At 52.7% G+C, this 19,878-nt stretch overlaps 1 protein-coding gene across 2 annotated transcripts in view; it reads right to left on the bottom strand.

Moving 5' to 3' along the window:
- Nucleotides 1-1,497: 1,497 nt before the first annotated feature.
- PPP2R2C (protein phosphatase 2 regulatory subunit Bgamma) overlaps nt 1,498-19,878 on the bottom strand; it is a 166,899-nt gene continuing 148,518 nt past the window's right edge. For both annotated transcript variants that reach the window (XM_024993627.2, XM_024993628.2), the window contains exons 8-9: nt 14,792-14,883; nt 1,498-4,290 (exon numbers count right to left, since the gene is read on the bottom strand). In XM_024993627.2, coding sequence (XP_024849395.1) covers nt 3,999-4,290; nt 14,792-14,883 — 384 coding nt within the window. In that variant the 3' untranslated portion in view covers nt 1,498-3,998. The remainder of the gene's footprint in view (nt 4,291-14,791; nt 14,884-19,878) is intronic.

Below are 19,878 nucleotides of genomic sequence, written 5' to 3'. Positions count from 1 at the left end.
CTGAGATCACGGTGTCATCACTATTGTCTAGGCATCCACTCGTGCTTTCTTCATCTGAGTTTGAATCCAAGATCCTCCACTTACGTTCAAGTTCTATGAATTTCGGCACAAGTTAAATCTCAATCTCTCTAAGCCTTAGTTTTTTCACGTATAAAATGGGTTTAACAATAGTACTGCCCCTTCTGCCACAAAAGGCCTAACATGAAACCTAAACGAGATACTATGTGTAAAACCCCCATACGGTGGGGCCACTGAGCTCAACAAGGCATTTGTTCATTACCTCAGTAGTTTTCCCTCAAGAAGAAATGGCATCACCCTCTATTTTTAATCTTCCCTAGCTGCTCAGATGGTAAAGAATTGCCCTCAGTGTGGGTCAAGAAGATCCCCTGGAGGAGGAAGTGGCAACCCACTCCAATATTCTTGCCTGGGAAATCCCATGGACAGAGGAGGCTGGCGGGCTACAGTCCGTGGGGTTGCAAAGAGTCAGACATGATTCAGAGACTAACACACACACACACACACACACACACACACACATATACACACACCTATTTACACATGGGGTTCAGAGAGGTTAGCCCCGTGTCCAAGGTCACACAGCCCAGAAGTGGCTTTTCCTCTTTTTTCCTCTGTCCTGGAGTGGAGGAGAGGTTGATGGAGAACTAAGTCAATCAAAGTCCTGCCAGCAGACCCCCAGGGCAGCTGCTGACTTCTTCGTGCTGGGCCTGAAGTTAAAACCTCCTCTTGAAAGTGAAGAGGTGAGGCCTGGGCTCCCAGAAGGGGTGCAGAGGAACCATGGGGGATGTGAAGGGCTTCCCCACGCATCCTCCGGCTTATCTCAGCCATCGCAGCAGGCGGGGCTGGGCCTCTCTGGCTTCCAGAACTAATTTAGATGCCCTATAGCCTGGCTCCTCCCAGCTCTTGTTCCTTGGGACACGGAGGCACGTGTGTAGTGGTACCACTGGGTGAGCACTATATTAGGAGTTAACTGGGCCAAACTAGAAACTTGCTCCAGCATCTCCTAGCTGTATGATTCTGAGCCTGTTCCCCAACTTCTCTGAACCCCAATTTCCTCATCTGTACCATATTCTCAAGTTGGATATAAGGGTTAAAAATGATCATGGGAGAATCTGGGAATATTTGGAAATCACGGTAGGCTATGCTCACTTGCTTCAAAACATAACAAAACAAAACAAAACAAAAAACAAAATAAAACAATTGTCATTTATTGAGCGTTTATGTGCCTGGCACTGTGGTTTGCAGGCCGTTGTCCAATTTAATCTTGCCCTTCCGCCCACAACCCCCAAACCACAAGGTTGGTATTATTATTAGCTCCATTTCCTTGGTGATGAAATCAGAGCTGAGGAAGGTTAAAAGTTGCATTGGGAGCTGGAGGCAGGAAAGCCTGGAGGTGAACCCCACTTTTCACGTGTGTCCCCACCTGCCATGTGCCTCTTGCTGGGAGCCCATTAAAAACAAACAGCATTCCGAGCCTCATTTTCGATGTAACATTTGTTATTTTATTGGAAAAAGCTGGTATTAACATATTTATAATTTTATTCAACAGGTGGATAGTTTGTGAGACACCCAAGAAAACGAGAATGCACCTGTGAGTTACAGAGTCCAAAATGGTCAGGCCCGTCTAATCTACCACCACGTGTCCGAAGCCACCGAGCAATCAGTCCTCAGAGAGTACTGAAATGAAAACAAAAACAACCCAACAACTCCACAATGACTATGTGAACGCTCGTACATTCAAAAAGAGCAGGAAATTTAAACAGGAAGGAAGCAAAGTTTGTGACTGTGTTACTGGCCTTTCTGCCACGTCTAGTTTTACCTCTTCCCTCGTCAACATCTTTTCTCAACACACATTTTACTCACAATGCTTTTGTTCATTACGCTTTGGACATCATTATTTTCCAGGGATCCAAAGACATGCTTTTTCTTCTGAGAAGATCTTTTCCTTTCTTCTCCCTTTTCGGTTTGGTGTCCACAGTTTAAAACAGAGTAAGGAACCAGGAACTGTATTGAGACCTCCTCCTGAATGCAGTGTAAGCTTTGCGCTTTGTAGAAATGGTCCGTGTTAAATCTATGATCTGATCAGTAACCTCCATCTGCAAATGCAAATTGCCTCTCAGCATCTGAATCACAAAGGGAAATGATCATGCCAAATATCCGAATAATTGTATAAGGCCCTCAGAGCTGGATTTTGGCTTCAACAAGATTTCTATACAATTTATCACATTCTTGAACCTCTTTACAAAGGGAAAAAAAGGAATCCAATCCTGTGATTGTTAGTTTTAATTAGAATAGATATGTACATATAATACTGTCCAGGTCACCTGGATTTTACAGTGATATATAAACAAACATTCTTCATTCATGTTGATTAAAAAAAAAATCAATGGACCCATTTCCTTGTGTAATTATTGTATGGCTGGAAGTGAGTGCACATGCGTTCTGTGCTTTGACACACACAAAAGTAGACCATTTATCCGCTGAGAAAAATCTTGAGTTGGGTCTATTTCCTGGGTTAGGTTACATCTTGTTAAAAAAAAAAAAAAAGTCAGATTCAGTCGGGCCTCTGCTTTCTGAATCAAAATGCAAGCCACGTGGTTCCGCTGGGAGTTCCAAGGGCAAAGACAAGCTGGCGTGGTTGGCGGGTGGGCCAAACCGATCCTGACAAAGTAGGAGGGAAGCATCCTGGAAACACCGCATTCTCACTGGCCCGCGAGGGGTCAGAAAAGAAAAGGTATCTTAAAATGGTCATAACATGCAATTTTCTTTTGGAGACAGTTCAGTGCATCTGGAAAAGGAGCTGGGGTCCACATCTGGGGTGGAGAGAGGGCAGAGTTCCTTATCACCAAACAGGCGAGGAGACCCGAGGGTGTCTTCTCCTTTCTGCGTCTCAGTTCTCCCCGACCCTCATCATCATCCTACCTGCTCTGTCCTGCTTCACAAGATGAAGAGATGTTTCCAGAACCTTCCAGGTTGGAATGTTGCTTTAACATGAGCCACCAACATGGTGGGAGGGAAAGGGTCTTGTGGGAAGGCCTGGACGGAATTCCTGGCCCCTCCTTGGTTGATACAGGCCTTGGGCCTCAGTTTTCCCATGCACACAGTGGGGAATGACAAGTTATTCACCTTTAATTCCTGGCATGGAGCCTGGCACTCAGTGTGCAGTTGGCATGTATGGAAGAAATGAATGGGCCCCCGCTTCTCAGGGTCATAATGAATATTCAGGAAGATCACAGAGGGAGCCAGGACGAGTTCCTGGATCTCCTGTGTCCAGGAGATGCGGAGGACAGCTGCAGAATGACAGGCGAGCCGGCACAGAGGCCATGGAGGGTACACCCGCGGGCCTGGAGGGCCGGCACCACGCCTACCACTGGGCAAGTGCTCTGAGAAGGGTGGTTAAGTGGTGAAGAAAACACGCCCCCACTGCAGGTGGGTTCCGCTCCCCTTCCTCTCGAGAAACTGTAAGGAACCTGCGATATTCTGAAAGACATTAAAATAACCTAAAAGAGGACCTCCCAAATTCTCAGCATGAATTCACGATCCAAAATGCCAAAAGGTGAGACTCTCGGCTCTGAGACAGTGGCAACTGCTCCATTTAGCATCAAAAGAATCCCTGGCTGGCTTGTTTGACTTCATTATCTGTCCCCGGAGCCCTGAACTGGGGCTAGTGAGGCGCGCGAGACACACCACTCCAGGGCTCCCGAGGCCCCCAGGAAAGGAAACCGCTGGCGTGAAAAATGAACGCGCAGACGAAAACATCCTAAGCAGGTGGGAAACTGCACGCGATTAAAGTAAGGGATGCAAGAAGTGAACTTCCAGGCCGGCGATCCCGTCGGTTTACTGTGACTCCTTTGTCCTGTGTTCCAGTAGAAATCATCCGCAAAGGTGGGTCCGGTCCTGGGATGCTTGGAGGGACGCGGCCCGGCACACCCCCTGCCCCGCCGCCCGCAGTGGCAGCTCCAGCGCGGCCACCGGTTCACCTAGTGCATGTCGGAGTTCACCTTGTCCTGGAAGATGTACAGGTTGTTGGTGGCCGCGATGGCGATGATGTTCTCGGCCGGGTGCCAGGCCGTGTGCAGGATCTTCTTGGTGAAGTCCAAGCTGTCCACGCTGATGTCGTCCCGTCGCCGCTTGCCGCCCACGCACACCCGCCGCGGCTTGAGCACTGCCCGGGGCTTGCTGCTCTCCCGCGACGCCTCCAGCGTCACATCCCGCTTGGTGTTCCGGTCAAACATGCGGAAGAAGTTGTTGTAGGCTCCGGTCATGATGACGCTGGCGGGAGGACAGGCAGGCGTCAGGTGGGGCCCCGGAGGAGGAGGAAGGAAGCCTGCTGCTCCTTCCCGGGGCTTCAGAGCTATCACCCCCGGAATGGGGACCCTGTGGGAGCAGACGGGACAGGCCTGCCTCCTCCCACCTTCTCTGGAGTGGGGGATCCTCTTGTCCCCACCCCATATCTGGGCTGCATCAGCACACAGACTTAGAGCCCGGAGCTGAGGCCGTTGAAGGCTCGCCCCAAGCATCATAAAAACATTCCTTTGTACTTTGCCCTGTATCCCAGGCGAGAGAGCCCTAGACTTTCAATGAGACTAGCCAACAGCAGAAGGAGGGCAAAGGAAAACAAACACAGTAGACACAGGGCCATAAACTCAGCACCAAAAAAGGGCAGGCCCCACCTGAATCAGCCAGACATATCCTTCTGGTAGAAACCTAGGACCCTCCTGCTGTCTGAGCAGTTGAGTGACTAACCGATCACTCCGCACACCATCCATGTGCAGGCGTTCACAGACCCCGCCCCCACGTCCAGCTAAAGCGCATTCTCCATTTGTCTATCCACTGCCCACCTCTTCTCCCCCACCTCCCCTAAGGAGAGGCATTCCTGTTGAATCAGAGAAAGGATGTTAATCTACACAGTAAGAGCTGGGAGAGAAAGAAGAGCAGCTACATGGATCTGGGCCTGGAGAAAGAAGGGGGTTAAGGATTTGGAGCATCTGGGGGCAGAGCATACAAAGTCACTGGGGAGGTGGGAATAGATTCCAGAAAGCAATACTGAGGGTACAGAAGTGATCCCCTTCAGTGTTCAGGAGAGATGCGGGTCTATTAAACCCCTCCTCCTTTTGGAGATGAACTGTGCTTCCCGATGGTGTCATTGCTCCCAGAGGAGCCACAAGGACCCCTAGGTTTACAAGGGTTATGCACGCAAGCCATGGCTTCAGTATCACCCGAGCTACAGGAATAATCCCATGTGGAGGAGACGCAAGAGGGCAGGGGTCCATCTGGGTGGACCAGGAGAGTGCGGGAGCTGAGGCCCCGGCCTGTAGCATCTTTATGGGAGGCCTGGGGAGCCCATCTCCCTGGGGCCAACCTGAGAATGGACAAGTTGTGATTACAAGTCACCTCGCCAAGGCTATGGTTTTTCCAGTGGTCATGTATGGATGTGAGAGTTGGACTATAAAGAAAGCTGAATGCCAAAGAATTGATGCTTTTGAACTGTGGTGCTGGAGAAGACTCTTGAGAGTCCCTTGGACTGCAAGGAGCTCCAACCAGTACATCCTAAAGGAGATTAGTCCTGGGTGTTCATTGGAAGGACTGATGTTGAAGCTGAAACTCCAATACTTTGGCCACCTGATGCGAAGAGCTGACTCATTAGAAAAGACCCTGATGCTGGGAAAGATTGAAGGCAGGAGGCGAAGGGGACAACAGAGGATGAGATGGTTGGATGGCATCACCAACTCAATGGACATGAATGTGGGTAAACTCCGGGAGTTGGTCATGGACAGGGAGGCCTGGCGTGCTGTAGTTCATGGGTTCGCAAAGAATCGGACACGACTGAGTGACTGAACTGAACTGAACTGAACTCACATGTGGACTATCTCTTACCATCACCCCCATCATCTGCTGGATGGGGGTGGCCTGGATGTGGGTTGGGGAGGGAGGCCCCTGCATGGTCAGTAACGCTGCTCAGGGAGAGGGGTCCCCCTGGCAGAGGGCCAAGGGGAGGGTGACAACTGTCTCCCCGTATGAGAACACAGCACTGTGTCTCCTTTCTCACCGATCAGTCTGTCCCTCTGAGTTCTGATTCTTCACAGAAAGGACATTTTCCTTGGCTTGGGGCCTGGCGTGTCTGGGCCAGGAGCTCTCTTTTGGTCCTAGCCCACGAGTGGCTCCCTGCCCAGGCTGTGTTTCCTGGAGACACCGTGCCCCATGACCTTCTGCCAGAGCCACAACTACAGTGTTAGTGATCGGCGCCACCTCCTCTTGACACCCAAACTCTCTCTGACCTCGTGTTCAGAGACGGGTGGGTGGGTGTTTGGGGGCCATGAGGATGCAACACCTCTTACATAAAGTGGCTCTTCCAAGGCTGTTCGGGGGGCATCCAGGCAGAAGGGGGCGAGGCTCACTACGGCCCCAGTAGGGAGCAGAGGGCACATGCCAACTGGGTGGTTGGAGAGGAGCTCCATAAAAGGACTGTTCACACATGTTCTGGAAGGTTCTAAGGGAATCTAGGGAAAGTGACTTGCCCGGGGACTGGTACATTTGTAGGTTTTGAAACCTGCCCCCGCCCCCACCCCTCCAGGCCTGAGACATGAGGGGAGGGAGGAGTCATAGGAAAGAGAGAGGGAAAGAACCAGAGGCAAAGAAATCTGTGTGAAGGGGGCTGTCCTCTGAAGGAAGCTGTGCCCTAAGGGACACAGTTAGCCAAGACGATAGGGAACAGAGGGGGATGAATGTTCCAGCCGCTCTCGCCACCCTCAGGCTCCTTCTAGTGTGCCCCATGGTTAAACCCAGCCAGAGGCCAGCGGGCATGCAGGCCTGTGGATGCCCCACAGGGTCAATATCCAGGCACAGTCTCTTAGGAGGAGGAGGGTGGAGACGGGAGCTGGAGGGGTTGGGGGTGGGGGACACCTCTGGGCTCACCTCGAAACACTAATTCATCATCCATAGGCAAGCATCCACCTGTGCCTCTGTCTCCACACCAGGCGGGGGCTCCGGGGGCACGTGTGTCTTGTTTGAGTCCCCAGGACCTGACTTGGCCCTCCTAGGGGTAGGTGGTCCTTGAAGGAAAGATAACCCCCAGCAACAGCCAACAGGAGCTGACCAAGCACAGGGCAACGCCCTCCTCCCAACCCATGAAGATTAAGGATGCAGTAAATGCTTTGTAAACCAAATGGACTGAAGGGCCAGAAGCTTCTCTTAGTCACGGCCAGACCTGCAGGTTCAGAAGGTGCCTGCCCCTCGTACGTGTTAGTGCGATGAGCATCTGCCGAATGCATGAATGAATGAACAAATGACTGACCGAATGAATAAGCGAATACCATGGAAGGGTCACCCACAGTTACAGCCACACTTGGAAGAAAAGCTATAACCAACCTAGACAGCATTAAAAAGCAGAGACATTACTTTGCCAACAAAGGTCAGGCTAGTCAAAGTTCTGGTTTTTCCAGGAGTCATGTATGGATGTGAGAGTTGGACCATAAAGAAAGCTGAGTGCTGAAGAACTGATACTTTTAAACTGTGGTGTCGGAGAAGACTCTTGAGAGTCCCTTGGACTGCAAGGAGATCCAACCAGTCCATTCTAAAGGAGATCAGTCCTCAATACTCATTGGAAGGACTGATGCTGAAGCTGAAACTCTAATACTTTGGCCACCTGATGCGAAGAGCTGACTCATTTGAAAAGACCCTGATGCTGGGAAAGATTGAAGGCAGGAGGAGAAGGGGATGACAAGAGGATGAGATGGTTGGATGCTGTCACCGACTCAATGGACATGAATTTGAGTAAACTCCAGGAGTTGGTGATGGACAGGGAAGTCTGGTGTGCTGCAGTCCACGGGGTTGCAAAGAGTCGAACACAACTGAGCAACTGAACTGAAGTCTTAGAAAGGCATGAAATGCCCTGCTCAGTCCCCCTCCTCCCCCCTACCCACCACGGTCAGGGGACAGACCACGGGTGGGTGGGGCGGTTTCTCTGACACTATGTGGGGGAGCGATGGGGGTGGGATGGGGCTGGCAGTCAAATGGTTCTCCTTTTAAAGAGACTCATCTAATCCCTGGAGGTGACGGGAGGGTGGGTGGAGAATTCTAATGTACTTTCTGGCTCTATTCTTTTCTGTTTTAAAATCTTAATTGGTGTGAATAGATCTGAGTGTTGTTGAGACAATGAAATGACAAGCCCCTGGAGGTGCTGGGTAGGCATGAGGAACCCACCTCTTCCAGGCCCGCTGGCTGCTGGTCGGTTGGTAGAGAAGGTGCCCTCGGCGCCCTCCTTCCCAAAATGGCCCCTCTTCTCTCCCCTGATGTCAGCTCACCCCAGGGAAGGCTGGGTGGGCTCCTATGTCACCTAAGTTATGACCCATGAGGCTTCCCGACAGTGTGACCCCCCCTCCCCAGTGTGGGACAGGGAGTGGGTTGAGCCTGAAAGTGAAAGTGAAGTCGCTCAGTCGTGTCCGACTCTTTGTGACCCCATGGACTGTAGCCTACCAGGCTTCTCCGTCCATGGGATTCTCCAGGCAATAATACTGGAGTGGGTTACCATTTCCTTCTCCAGGGGATCTTCCTGACTCAGGGATCAAACCCAGGTCTCCTGCATTGCAGGCAGACGCTTTAACCTCTGAGCCACCAAGACGCCCCCAAATCAGAGAGGATCTGGCACCTGAAAGTCACTGAAGCCGAAGTCCAGGTTTCTGGGGCTGACCTAGGGATCCTGGGTGTGCCAGCGGCTGCCCCTTGGGGTCCAGGCATGTGACCCTTGGCCAGGTCATCACCAAGTGTTGTTGCTGTTCAAGTCGCTAAATTGTGTCCGACTCTTTGTGACACCATGGACTGTAGCCCAACAGGCTCCTCTGTCCTCCACTATCTCCCACAGTTTGTTCAGATCCCTGTCCATTGCGTCGGCGATGCCATCTAACCAGCTCATCCTGTGCTGCTGAAATGCATTCATCCCACAGTGCCTACCCCTTAACCAGTGGCTCTGCCAGCCGTGGCGCACCCGTGTTCAGGCTGGAGGACAGGGAGGAGGGTGGGGTGAAGTCAGCAGAGGGGCCATCCTACCACCCAGCGCCCAAGCGTCCCAAGGCCAGAGGATGGGATGGGGGAGCAGGGAGGGTGCATGGACAGGTTGACCCTGGCCACCACAAGCAGACACTCAGGGATGACCCCACAGAGCTGGGGAGGTGACACTGGGGACCGCTGCCCAAGTTGCACCCTCCGTTGCCCCTTCTTCCCGCCTTTCAGACACAGCAGGGCTGTGAATGAGGAGAGGTGGGCAGGGGAGCGGGTGGCAGTGATCCGGGGACCCTGTGGGTATGAGGAAGCCAGGCCAGAGTCTCCATGTGCAGGACAGACAGCAGGGTAGTAAACATGGCCAGGAGGGCTTGTAGGGCTGGGGAGAGACCTGGACCCCCACCCAGGCAGTGCCTTCTGCCAGGTGAGCAAGGTGAGCAAGCAGGAGGCAGAGGCAGGGAGGAGAGAGGGCGAGGCAGGCGAGATGCCAATGTGTGAGTGTCTGTGTGCGCGCGTGTGCGTGTGTGTGTGTGTGCGTGTGCATGTGTGTGCGTGTGTGTGTGTGCACGCGTGTGTGCATGTGTGTGTGGGGGGGGGGATGGGGGATGGATATGCTTGTGCACCCCTGCAGAGAGAATCCTCAGGCCTAGGGGTCACCAGCCAGGATGAACTCTGACCTCCAGACCCCAGGGCAGTAATCCCACCAGGCCTCTCTGGCTCTGCAGACGAGAGGGGGCCTGCCCGAGACCCTGGCAGACGCCCTGTCACTGCCCCAGCTGGTGTGCACTGGTGTAGGGCTCTGCAGGCTGGGTCACAGGACTGGCCCATGCAGTTTTCCCATCCATAAAATGGGGTAACGAGGGACCCCAGCCCCTGGTGAGAATAGCCCCAGGAATGGATTAGATAATGTGCTAAAACGCTTAGAACAGTGCTGGGCTCAGGAAATTCCACTTCCTCTTATGTATTAAATGCCAGCAGGTATTCATGGTGCTAGAGGAGACTCTTGAGAGTCCCTAGGGCAGCAAGGAGATCAAACCAGTCAATCCTTAAGGAAATCAACCCTGAATATTCATTGGAAGGGCTGATGTTGAAGTCACAGAGGATGAGATGATCAGATGGCATCGCTGACTCAATGGACATGGGTTTGAGCCAACTCCAGGAGATAGCGAAGGACAGGGAAGCCCGGTGTGCTGCCATCCATGGGATCACAAAGAGTTGGACATGAATTAGTGGCGGAACGATGAACAACATTTATGGATTCTAACCATCCCTGTGGCCCACCTGTCTGACTAGTGCCCAAGACTATGGAAGTAGAAGGAGGGAGTGGGTGATGGATTCCCAGAGAAGGGTGCTACCGGCCGAGGGGCTGGACTGGGGGCCTCACCCTTCCCTCTGTGCCTGCAGGGGCAAGAGAAGGGAGAAGACAGCCCCTTGGTTCCAGGGAACATTTCACGAAACCCAGTGGGCACTGTCACACCACACCCACCCTTTCCCTGAGCCACCAGGGAAGGGAGAGTGAGATCATTAAAGTCATTTGCAACCCACACAGCTGCTAATCCTCCTTCCATTCAGATGCGGGATCCAGAGGACACCCCTGGGGAGGAGGGAGACCCACACACACACCTGCAGAGGGAGGGGTCTCTTCCACCTCAGAACACCAGGTCCCAGCATCCTGCAAACCACGCCAGGTCAGACTGACCCATTAAGCCCCTTCTTAGGTGTGCTCTAACACCCCAGAAGGTTCTTTTAATAGGGAAAAGGGGAGCCCCTGCCCTGGCTTGCATCTAAGCAAGTTGCTTCACCTTTGCCAGTCTCGTTTTCCTCGTCTGCACCTGAAGATCACAGCCTTGGCTGCCCTGGTCCTCAGCCTCTCTTCTTTCCACTGGGAAAGACTCCTGCCCCATCCCTGTGGGGCTGGAGGGTCTGTCAATCATGATGCTCTACTGCCCCCTTCTGGCCAATTGTGGCATGCAACAGATCCTGTCCATGCTAAACTGGTGCAAAAGTGAGCATGTGACCCCAACAAAGCCAATCAGATTCTTCTCTGAGAATTTTTCCACATACCTAGAAGGGGAATTCGGAGAAGGCAATGGCACCCCACTCCAGTACTCTTGCCTGCAAAATCCATGGACGGAGGAGCCTGGTGGGCTGTAGTCCATGGGGTCACTAAGAGTTGGACACGACTGAGTGACTTCACTTTCACTTTTCTCTTTCATGCATTGGAGAAGGAAATGGCAACCCACTCCAGTGTTCTTGCCTGGAGAATCCCAGGGATGGCGGAGCCTGGTGGGCTGCCATCTATGGGGTCGCACAGAGTCGGACACGACTGAAGTGACTTAGCAGCAGCAGCAGAAGGGGAATTGTGGTCCAGAAGGACAAAGGAAGGGGGACTATTTGGGGTCACCATCCCTAACTGCAAGGGGGAGCCAGCCATAGTCAGGGAGGAAGAACCTAGTGTGTAAGAAGCAGGGAGGCTCTGAGATGGGCGTGGACAAAGAAGAAATGGCCCCAAAGGTACAGCATGGGCTCTGAGATAGTCTTGCTGGAACTTATCAGAACAAACTTAGGCTTGCTTGTCTGATTCCTATAATTGGAAGATGCTTAAAGTGTTAGTTGCTCAGTCATGTCCAACTCTTTGAGACTCTGTGGACTATAGCCTGCCAGGCTCCTCTCTCCATGGGATTCTCCAGGCAAGAATACTGGAGTGGGTTGCCATTCTCTTCTCCAGGGGGTTTTCCCAGCCCAGGAATTGAACCTGGGTCTCCTGGATTGCAAGGAGATTCTTTACCGTCTGAGTCACCAGGGAAGCTGGAAGATACTTAGTTGACACAAATCCCTTTTCCCCAGGCAGAACGAATCAAGGAGAACTTCCTAGAAGAGATGGCATTTGTGGTGGGTCTTGAAGGCTCAGCAGGGTTCTTCAAGACAAGACAGACAAGAGACCCATGTGTGCCAATCATTGGACCACCCACTGCCAGTACACAGCATGGCCTTGCCAGGAGCATCACACACAAGGTCTCATCCTCAAAGCAGCCCTTGAAAGACATGGTTTATTTGAACTACTTTCCATGTGAGCAGACTCAGAGAGATCAGACTGCTTGGGAAAGATTGAAGGCAGGAGGAGAAGGAGGTGAAAGAGGATAAGACAGTTGGATGGCATCATCGACTCAGTGGACATGAGTTTGTGCAAACTCCGGGAGATAGCGAAGGACAGGGAAGCCTGGAGTACTGCAGTCTATAGGGTTGCAAAAGTCGGACATGACTAAGCGACTGAACAACAGCAACAATTAAGCAAGTAGCTGGAGACTGGTCGACTGTGGTCTGGAAATCCAGGGTGTTGGATCCAAAAACCTCCGCTCTTTCCTCTCCCCCAGGCTGCCCATTCGAGTCTTGCTGGAGTTGGGTAAGAGGCACTGTGAGCATTATCAGATGTCCACTAGCTCTTTGCTGCCACGTATACAATTGGGATGCTGGAAGTTTCCCATTAACATAAGAAGGACAGGAAATGCTGAGCTATGGGATTCAGAAGGTTGGCTTTGGTCTGCTAGGATGGGGGCCCTGAGGGGCAGTACTTGCTTCTCCCCTTAGCCTCTGAGCTCTTGGAAGGCAGGGATCGGGCTTTATTTATCTTGGGATCCTCCTCTATGGGCTTTCCTGGAGGCTCAGAGAGTAAAGAATCTGCCTGCAATGCAAGAGACCCAGGTTCAATCCCTGGGTCAGGGAGATCCCCTGGAGAAGGGAATGGCAACCCACTCCAGTATTCTTGCCTGGAGAATTCCATGGACAAAGGAGCCTGATGGGCTACAGTCCATGGGTCGAAAAGAGTCAGATACAACGGAGTGACTAACACACACACACCTCCTCTACGGGGCTTGCTGGGCTCATAGGATGGTGGTGATGAAGTGGAAGGAAGTGGCACATCCCTTTGCCTTCCAGGACATCAACAGTCGTTGACTGGACACTTTTGAGGCTTCAACTCAGGGGCTTAGAATGGGCTGAGCTACAGTCCCACTTCCAGGGGCACTCCAACCAGTGGGAAAGAGGCAAGATGAAAATGTGTAATAAATGCAAAGACACAGAAGGAAAACCCAGGAGGCTGGGGGTGTCGAGATGGAGAGGAACATCCTGAGGGCTTCCTGGAGGAGGTGGCCTTGGGTTGAGTAAGTCATTTGAAGTGACAGCAGGAGTGAGCCAGGTACAATGCAGTCAGGGTTCCAGGGGGGTGGGAGCAGAGTGGGCTGTGGAGGTGGGTGGCAGGGACTTCCAGGGCTGGGGTGGCTGGCATGGCAGGAAGAGGTGGGTGAGAGGCAGGACAGCTGAGCTGCAGGCTGGGCCGGGGAAAGACAGGAAGAGAAGGCGGCTCCCGTCGTAGCTGGAAGCCCAGAATTCACTGTTCATGGCTGCCCTCTGGTGGTGACGTGGAGGAAGGGCGGGCAATGGTCACAACCAGTAGGGAGCCCAACACTGACAGACAGACACACACGCACTGAGCAGTGTTGGGATCCCCTTTTTCCAGCACTGAGTCTGTCTTCTGAGACTCTAACAGACTCCCAGACCCGCTGCCGGTGTTCGCTGGGGGACCCCCAATTTGTCAGCCTGGGTGCAGGCTCCGGGAGGGAGCACTGTGTCCCTGAGACCCAGCAGCATCAGTCCCGTCCCAGGCCAGGGCCTCCACCTGCTTTTCTAAGCATCCTTCAGTGGACCCCCTGTGCCCACCATTCCAGTCCCTATGAGAGCACTGTCCACGTGGAGATCCCTCAGCCAGGTGAGCCCCAGGATGTTGGCAGCAGCTCTAGGGGCTCCTCCACCCCTGGATACAGCAGGTTGGTCCCACTTGGGGCCAGCCTGCTCCCAGGGGTGCCCTTCAGGTCTTGTCCCTGTGGTTCTGCCAGTCCCCCCACCCACCTTCCCTGACGGTCCCAGGGGGCCTGTGCTCATAGCCATGCAGCATCGCAGCACGAAGGTTCACAGGACCACGGCGATGCCAGCCACACTTAGAGCCCAGCCTTCTTATGGCCAGAAGCTTGGGACTGATGGAGTCCACACCCCTGGATGCACCCGAATGGAGGCTGCCGGCTTGCACCCTGTCCCTTCTCACCCATCACAGCCCTGCTCCAGTTGTGAAGTGTGACGGGTGACGTGCTGATGTCCCGGCCCAATGTGGTTTTCATCTCCGTGTGGTCTGTTACCCAAGTCCTTGCCCTGGACCTTCCCTGTCCACACTCGCCCTGGGCTGAGCCGGGTGATGGGGGAACAGGAACTCAAGTCGGGCTCAGGTCCATTTCCCAGGTGGGCAGGGCTGTGAGGGGCGGGTGCACCTGTGGAAGCCCCCTTGTCCCGGAAGATGCAGGAGCTGGAAGCGCTCTCTGGAGCCCCTGTGGGCCGGAAGCAGAAGCCATAATAGCTGGAGGTGGGTGTGGAACAGTGGCTAAAGCCTTCTGCCCCACGGGGGACCTGGCACTGATATACCCGTCACCCTTGACAACCTGGGGAAGGGGCTGCGTGGTGAGGTACCCAGAATTGGCTAAAGATGCTCCCACTACCGCTCAGGAGAATGGGGTTCCAAATGGATGTAGTTTCAGAATGTGAAGTTTCATTTCCATCCTTGAACTTGAGAGCTGAGAGCTTGAGCCTGCTTACCAGAAAGGCCGGGGCTCCTTGGAACACCTTGATTCCTTTGGCTGGATAACAGGGAACTCTGGCCCCGCCTAACCCCCCCCCCCACGCCATGTCAGCAACTGGGCCCGCAGGGCGAAGGTCCAAGGTCTGAGGTTACCTGTCACTCCCATTCCAGGCGCATTCGAACTTGTCAAAAATGCAGTCGTTCTCGTACAGGGAACAGAGTTTGCTCCGAAGATAATCATGGACCTGGCGGGAGAAGGGGACGATGGGGTGAGTCAAGGGGGTGCCTGGAGAGTCCTGGTCCCCTCTCCATGGCGAGGGCCTCACTGAGCAGGGCTGTGCCCTCCGGGGTCTGGATGGCACTCCTGACTCAGCCCTGACCACTGGGAAGGGTCCACAGCTTGGCACATGGCCAACCCCTGAGCTGTGGCCAGACAGGGGACAGTCACAGTGACGAGGGGAACAACACCGAAGGGAACCACTTCCTGGCTCTGCCCCTCCCTGGCTGTGTGACCCTAGACAGTGACTTCACCTCTCTGAGCCGTGGTCTGTGCCTCCTTAAAGTGATAAGAGCACACACCTCATGGGCTGTTCTGGGATCAAATGTAAGTGATGGGTATAGGGTCTTGTCCTTTGGGGACAATAGTCACCCTGAGCACACTGGTGACCATCATGGAGAAAAGAGGACGTTCATACAGGTCTCTCAAGTGTAACCTCAGTAGGTGCTATCTGTCTTGTTTATAGATGAGGCACTGAAGCTCAGAGAGGTTAAGTAACTGGCCTGAAGTCACACAGCTTACAAGTGGAAGACCACGATCCTTTCCCAGGGTAGCCTGGCATCACAGGAGAACTGGTGACCCGATCCTGAAAGCTCTGTGCCCACAGGGCCTCCTGCATGCCAGCTCTCTTCAGGGACATGGCCCTGGCCTCTGGGTGGTGGGAGTGCATGCGTGCTCAGTTGTGTCCAATTCTTGAAGACCCCATAGACTATGGCCTGCCAGGCTCCTCTGTCCATGGAATTTTCCAGGCAGGAATACTGGAGTGGGTTAGATTTCCTACTGCAGGGGATCTTCCTGATCCAGGGATCGAACCCACATCTCTTGAGTCCCCTACATTGGCAGGCGGGTTCTTTTACCACTGAGTCACCTGGGTGGGGGAGGGGCAGGTAAATGAATAACATGAAGCCTAAACTCCTGGCTCTGTGTGTCTTCATGACCCAGGAGAGCCACTTAGCTGCCTGGAGCCTCAGGTTTCCTGTCTGAAAAGGGGGTCATGAGACACCTGCCCTGGAGAAGAGTGTGAGGATTCCAGGAGACGGATGCAGGGCAAAGCACCGGGGAGCTATCTGTGACCCCAGTTACCTACAGAGGGATGGAGAGAAAGAAATGTCCAACTCCTGCTAGGCAGTGATGGTGGAGGGAGAAGGAAAAAGCAGGTTTTCATCCTCTTCTGTCTGGGAATCTCTTATTCATCTTTAAAAACTCAGCTTTAGAGGAGGTCCCCTCCTCTAGCAGGGCTTCCCAGGTGGCGCTAGTGGTAAAGAACCCCCCCGCCAATGCAGGAGACGCTAGAGGCATGGGTTCAATCCCTGGGTCTTAGAAGATCCCCTGGAGAAGAGAATGGCTACCCACTCCAGTTATTCTTGCCTGGAGAATCCCATGGACAGAGAAGCTGGGTGGGCTACAAACCATGGGGCTGCAGAGAGTTGGACACGACTGAGCGGCTGAGCACACCGAACGCCTCCTCTGACAGCCTCCCTGGATTTCCCCAGACTACACATCTCTCTCTGACTCTTTCCTTGGGGCACCTGAGGCTCTTGCCCTGACTTTGTGTTTATGTTGACCCCACAGCCTGGAAGTTTCTTTCTTTTTGTCTCAGAATCAATTTTAATTATTTTTATTTTTTCACGATTGTGATTTTGCTGCTGTTGTTATTGTTTTCAGGCAGCTTTTCTTTATTTTTAACTGAAGGATAATTGCTTTACAATATTGGCTTGATTTCTGCCAGACTGGAAGGTTCTTAACCCAGGATGTCCTCTGGCCTTGGCCAACACACCCCTCCCCAGAGAAGGTTCCCTGCCCACCCTGCCCACAAAGCTTGCTCTCCCGCCCTTCTCTTCCCACCTGACCTGTGCTCTTGTTTTAAATTCTGTGCATAGGCTGACATCACCCAGATGTTTCTCTCCAGCCAGGACCTCTCTCCCAGAAGCCCACACTGAACTGTCTACTGTCTACAAGGGTGAGCACGGCTGAGCCCTGGTCGCCCTTCTATCCCGCATTCTTCCACTGCCACAAAGGGTACAAATGGCCCGTTTCCCTCATCTCTCACACCTACATTCAGCTTGCCCAGAATTCAAAGTGATCTGGAGCCAGTCCCTTCTCACCACATCCGTCCTACTGCCAGCCTGCTCCAAGCACCCCCACCCAGCTTATTGCAAAAGCCCTCCTGGTAGCTCTGTGTCTGCTCCCCATATCCTCCAACACTGGTCTATCTTATAGGCAGCGAGAGAGATTCCTTGGAAACTAAGCTGGACCATGCCATGCCTCTACTCAGAACCCTCCAGGGCAAACAAGTCCCCCTGGTCACCTCTCTGACCTCAGGCTTTTCTTCCCTCCCACAGGCTAACTCTGCTCCAGCCGGCTCCTCACCATTCCTTTCGAGCACTAACCATGTTCCTGCCTCAGGGCCTTGGCACCTGCCGTTCCCACCTCTGGGAACACCTCCCTGCAGAGGGCTCATGCCCTTACTTCTCCTAGGCTTCAGCACCTCTGTTTCCTCTGCCTCAGCCTCTGGTTTAGTTGTCATCCTTTGGGAAGCCTGTGATTATTTCACCTGTTTGCTTGGTTTCTGGCCATCTTCCCTGCTGGAATGGATGCCCCTCCAGCTAGATCTATTTGTCTCGTTCCCCAACAACTTCCCAGTGCAGTGCAGAGGGCCTGGCACATCACAGGACCTCAATACAGTTTTAAAAAATAAACGAGTGGTATTAGAGGCAACTGGAGATGGTGTGGCTGGGCTTCCCAGGTGGGCCACTTGTCTGAAAGAAAGAGCGGGGTCCCTCCCCCAGCCATTCCCCTTTCTCTACTCTGCTTCCGTAACAGTCCTCGGTGACTCTCCTGTGGTGTGTGTCTGTGGCCTGGGGTCTCCTGACCCACGGCCACACTAAGCTCAGGCTCATTGTGTTCCTGTCGTCTGGGACCCTGGAGGGTGAGGCGGGGGCTCCTACCCTCCCTCTGAGCCCAGGGTCTATCGGGGCACGGCACGCCGGCCCAGGGTGTGGAGTGACTAAGGTGAACGGGATAAACAGTGCCTGGCCTCATCCCCGGCCGCAGACTGTGAGGTGCTCACGTTCACCCTCCAGGCTGGCATGTGCGTGTGCTCCGTGCAGTCAAGGCAGCTTCACTGATGCACTCGTCCAAACACACGTGCTCTTGTCTCCTGCGCACTGAGTGCCTCCTGCCCTCTGGTGGCAGGGTAAGGAAGGGCGTGGGCTCTCGTGTAAGGAAGATGTGAGCACTGATCTAAGGTCCGTTGCTTGCTACTCCACCACCACAGATATGCCATTTAACTCAGTTTTCTCCAAATAAAATGGGATCAAGAGGACACTGTCCCCACCTCCCAGGGCAGCAGGGAGGCTTAGAAGAGGAAAATGTGCCAAGGTCTTAGATCAATGCAGCACGTGCCAAGGGCCAGCTGACTCAACACCCCTTTCTCCCTGCCTTCTTCAACCACAGAGGCCAAAAAACTAATTTTCCCAGTGTGTTCATGGGCTCATCCTAGCCAACGAGTTGAAAGAGGTCTTCTGAGGAGTGTTCTGGGAAAGCTTTTGTGTTCCTAATAAAATATGCCACAGATCCAACCAGCACAGCCTTTCACATGTCCTCTTATTTCCTGCCTGGAAGGTTGGCATCGTTCCTGGAGTTGTGGCAGCCATTTTCCCACCATGAGGTATCACTGAGGGAGGTAGAAAACCAACATGCAAATGATGGGGAACTAAATCACCAAAGTCACTGTTGCAACACTGAATGCGTCGGGAAGCCACTCACTCTTCTGGGACACTCCAGCCTCTCGTAAAGAGAGAAAAGCTCTTATCTATTCAGCACTGCAAGTCAGCCAAACACAAATCTGCAATACACAATTTCTAGTGCATAACAACTAAAGACATCAGGTGCTACGTTGGTTTTATGTAGCTATTACTATTTTAGAATCAAGAGGTCAGTGGGGCCATGCCAGGAGCCGGCATATTGCATTTTGAGTGCATATTGCATATTTCATATTGAGTGCAGCACTTTCCACAGCATCATCTTTCAGGATCTGGAATAGTTCAACTGGAATTCTATCACTGCCGGGAGCCAGCGTGAGGAACTCCGCCCATGACAAAGGTCATGAGGAAGGAGGCTCAGCATATGCAAAGGCGGGATCGAGCCTCAGGAGTCCACCTGGAAATTCTCGAGCATCTACCCCCAAAACCAGAGTCTGCCTACTTTCTGCTTTGTGCTTTCACCTACACCTCTGACTTTACAGGGGGCTGTCCCCCACTACCTCTCTCTGAAAAAAGAGTTAGCTTACAGCTCCAGTTAATAATTCCTGGGTGTGACAGTGTTTCAACCTACAAACTCCTTTGGAAATCCTCTAGCCTACCTGAATAGGTTTTTCCGGCCACATGTGATTGTTCAGAGCCTCCCAACTGTGAGAGGCAGATGTTCTAAACTGTCTAAACACAGATTCTTTTGAGTAGGTAAAAGATTGATTAGAAATTGTATTGGTGAAGGGTTTTTCACTTATTGGGCCAATGTTTGCTGCTAAGTCTCCATACCCCTTACCTACTGTGTCCTTGGCAGTGTATTGATTGATATAATGGGTGTATAGAAAGGTAAGTAGTAGCCTCAATGTTTGTAACCTTGGACCCTTGAGTTAATTCTTTTCTTGATTGAGCCCACCACACCTGTGCCCTTTAGGAATGCAACTTTATCTAATGCTTTTGGAGGGTGGCTCCTGACTTTGGAATAATCACCTTTAGAGAAAAATAAGTTTCTTACAATGTTAACAGGCCTCCTGGCCAGAAGATGATGTAATTCACCTGAACTTTTGCATATAAGTTTGAAAGCCTGGCTTCGATTTGAACCAGGAACTGCTGTCCTTGTATGACTCTACCCCTTTCCCCATTATCCTCTATGCATAACTTAAGGTATAAAAACTACTTTGGAAAATAAAGTGCGGGCCTTGTTCACCGAAACTTGG

Source organism: Bos taurus, chromosome 6 (assembly GCF_002263795.3).
Source record: "Bos taurus isolate L1 Dominette 01449 registration number 42190680 breed Hereford chromosome 6, ARS-UCD2.0, whole genome shotgun sequence".
NCBI classification, from domain to species: domain Eukaryota; kingdom Metazoa; phylum Chordata; class Mammalia; order Artiodactyla; family Bovidae; genus Bos; species Bos taurus.
The sequence above is the reverse complement of the archived record's forward strand: the minus strand, read 5'-3'. Positions and strand labels throughout refer to the sequence as shown.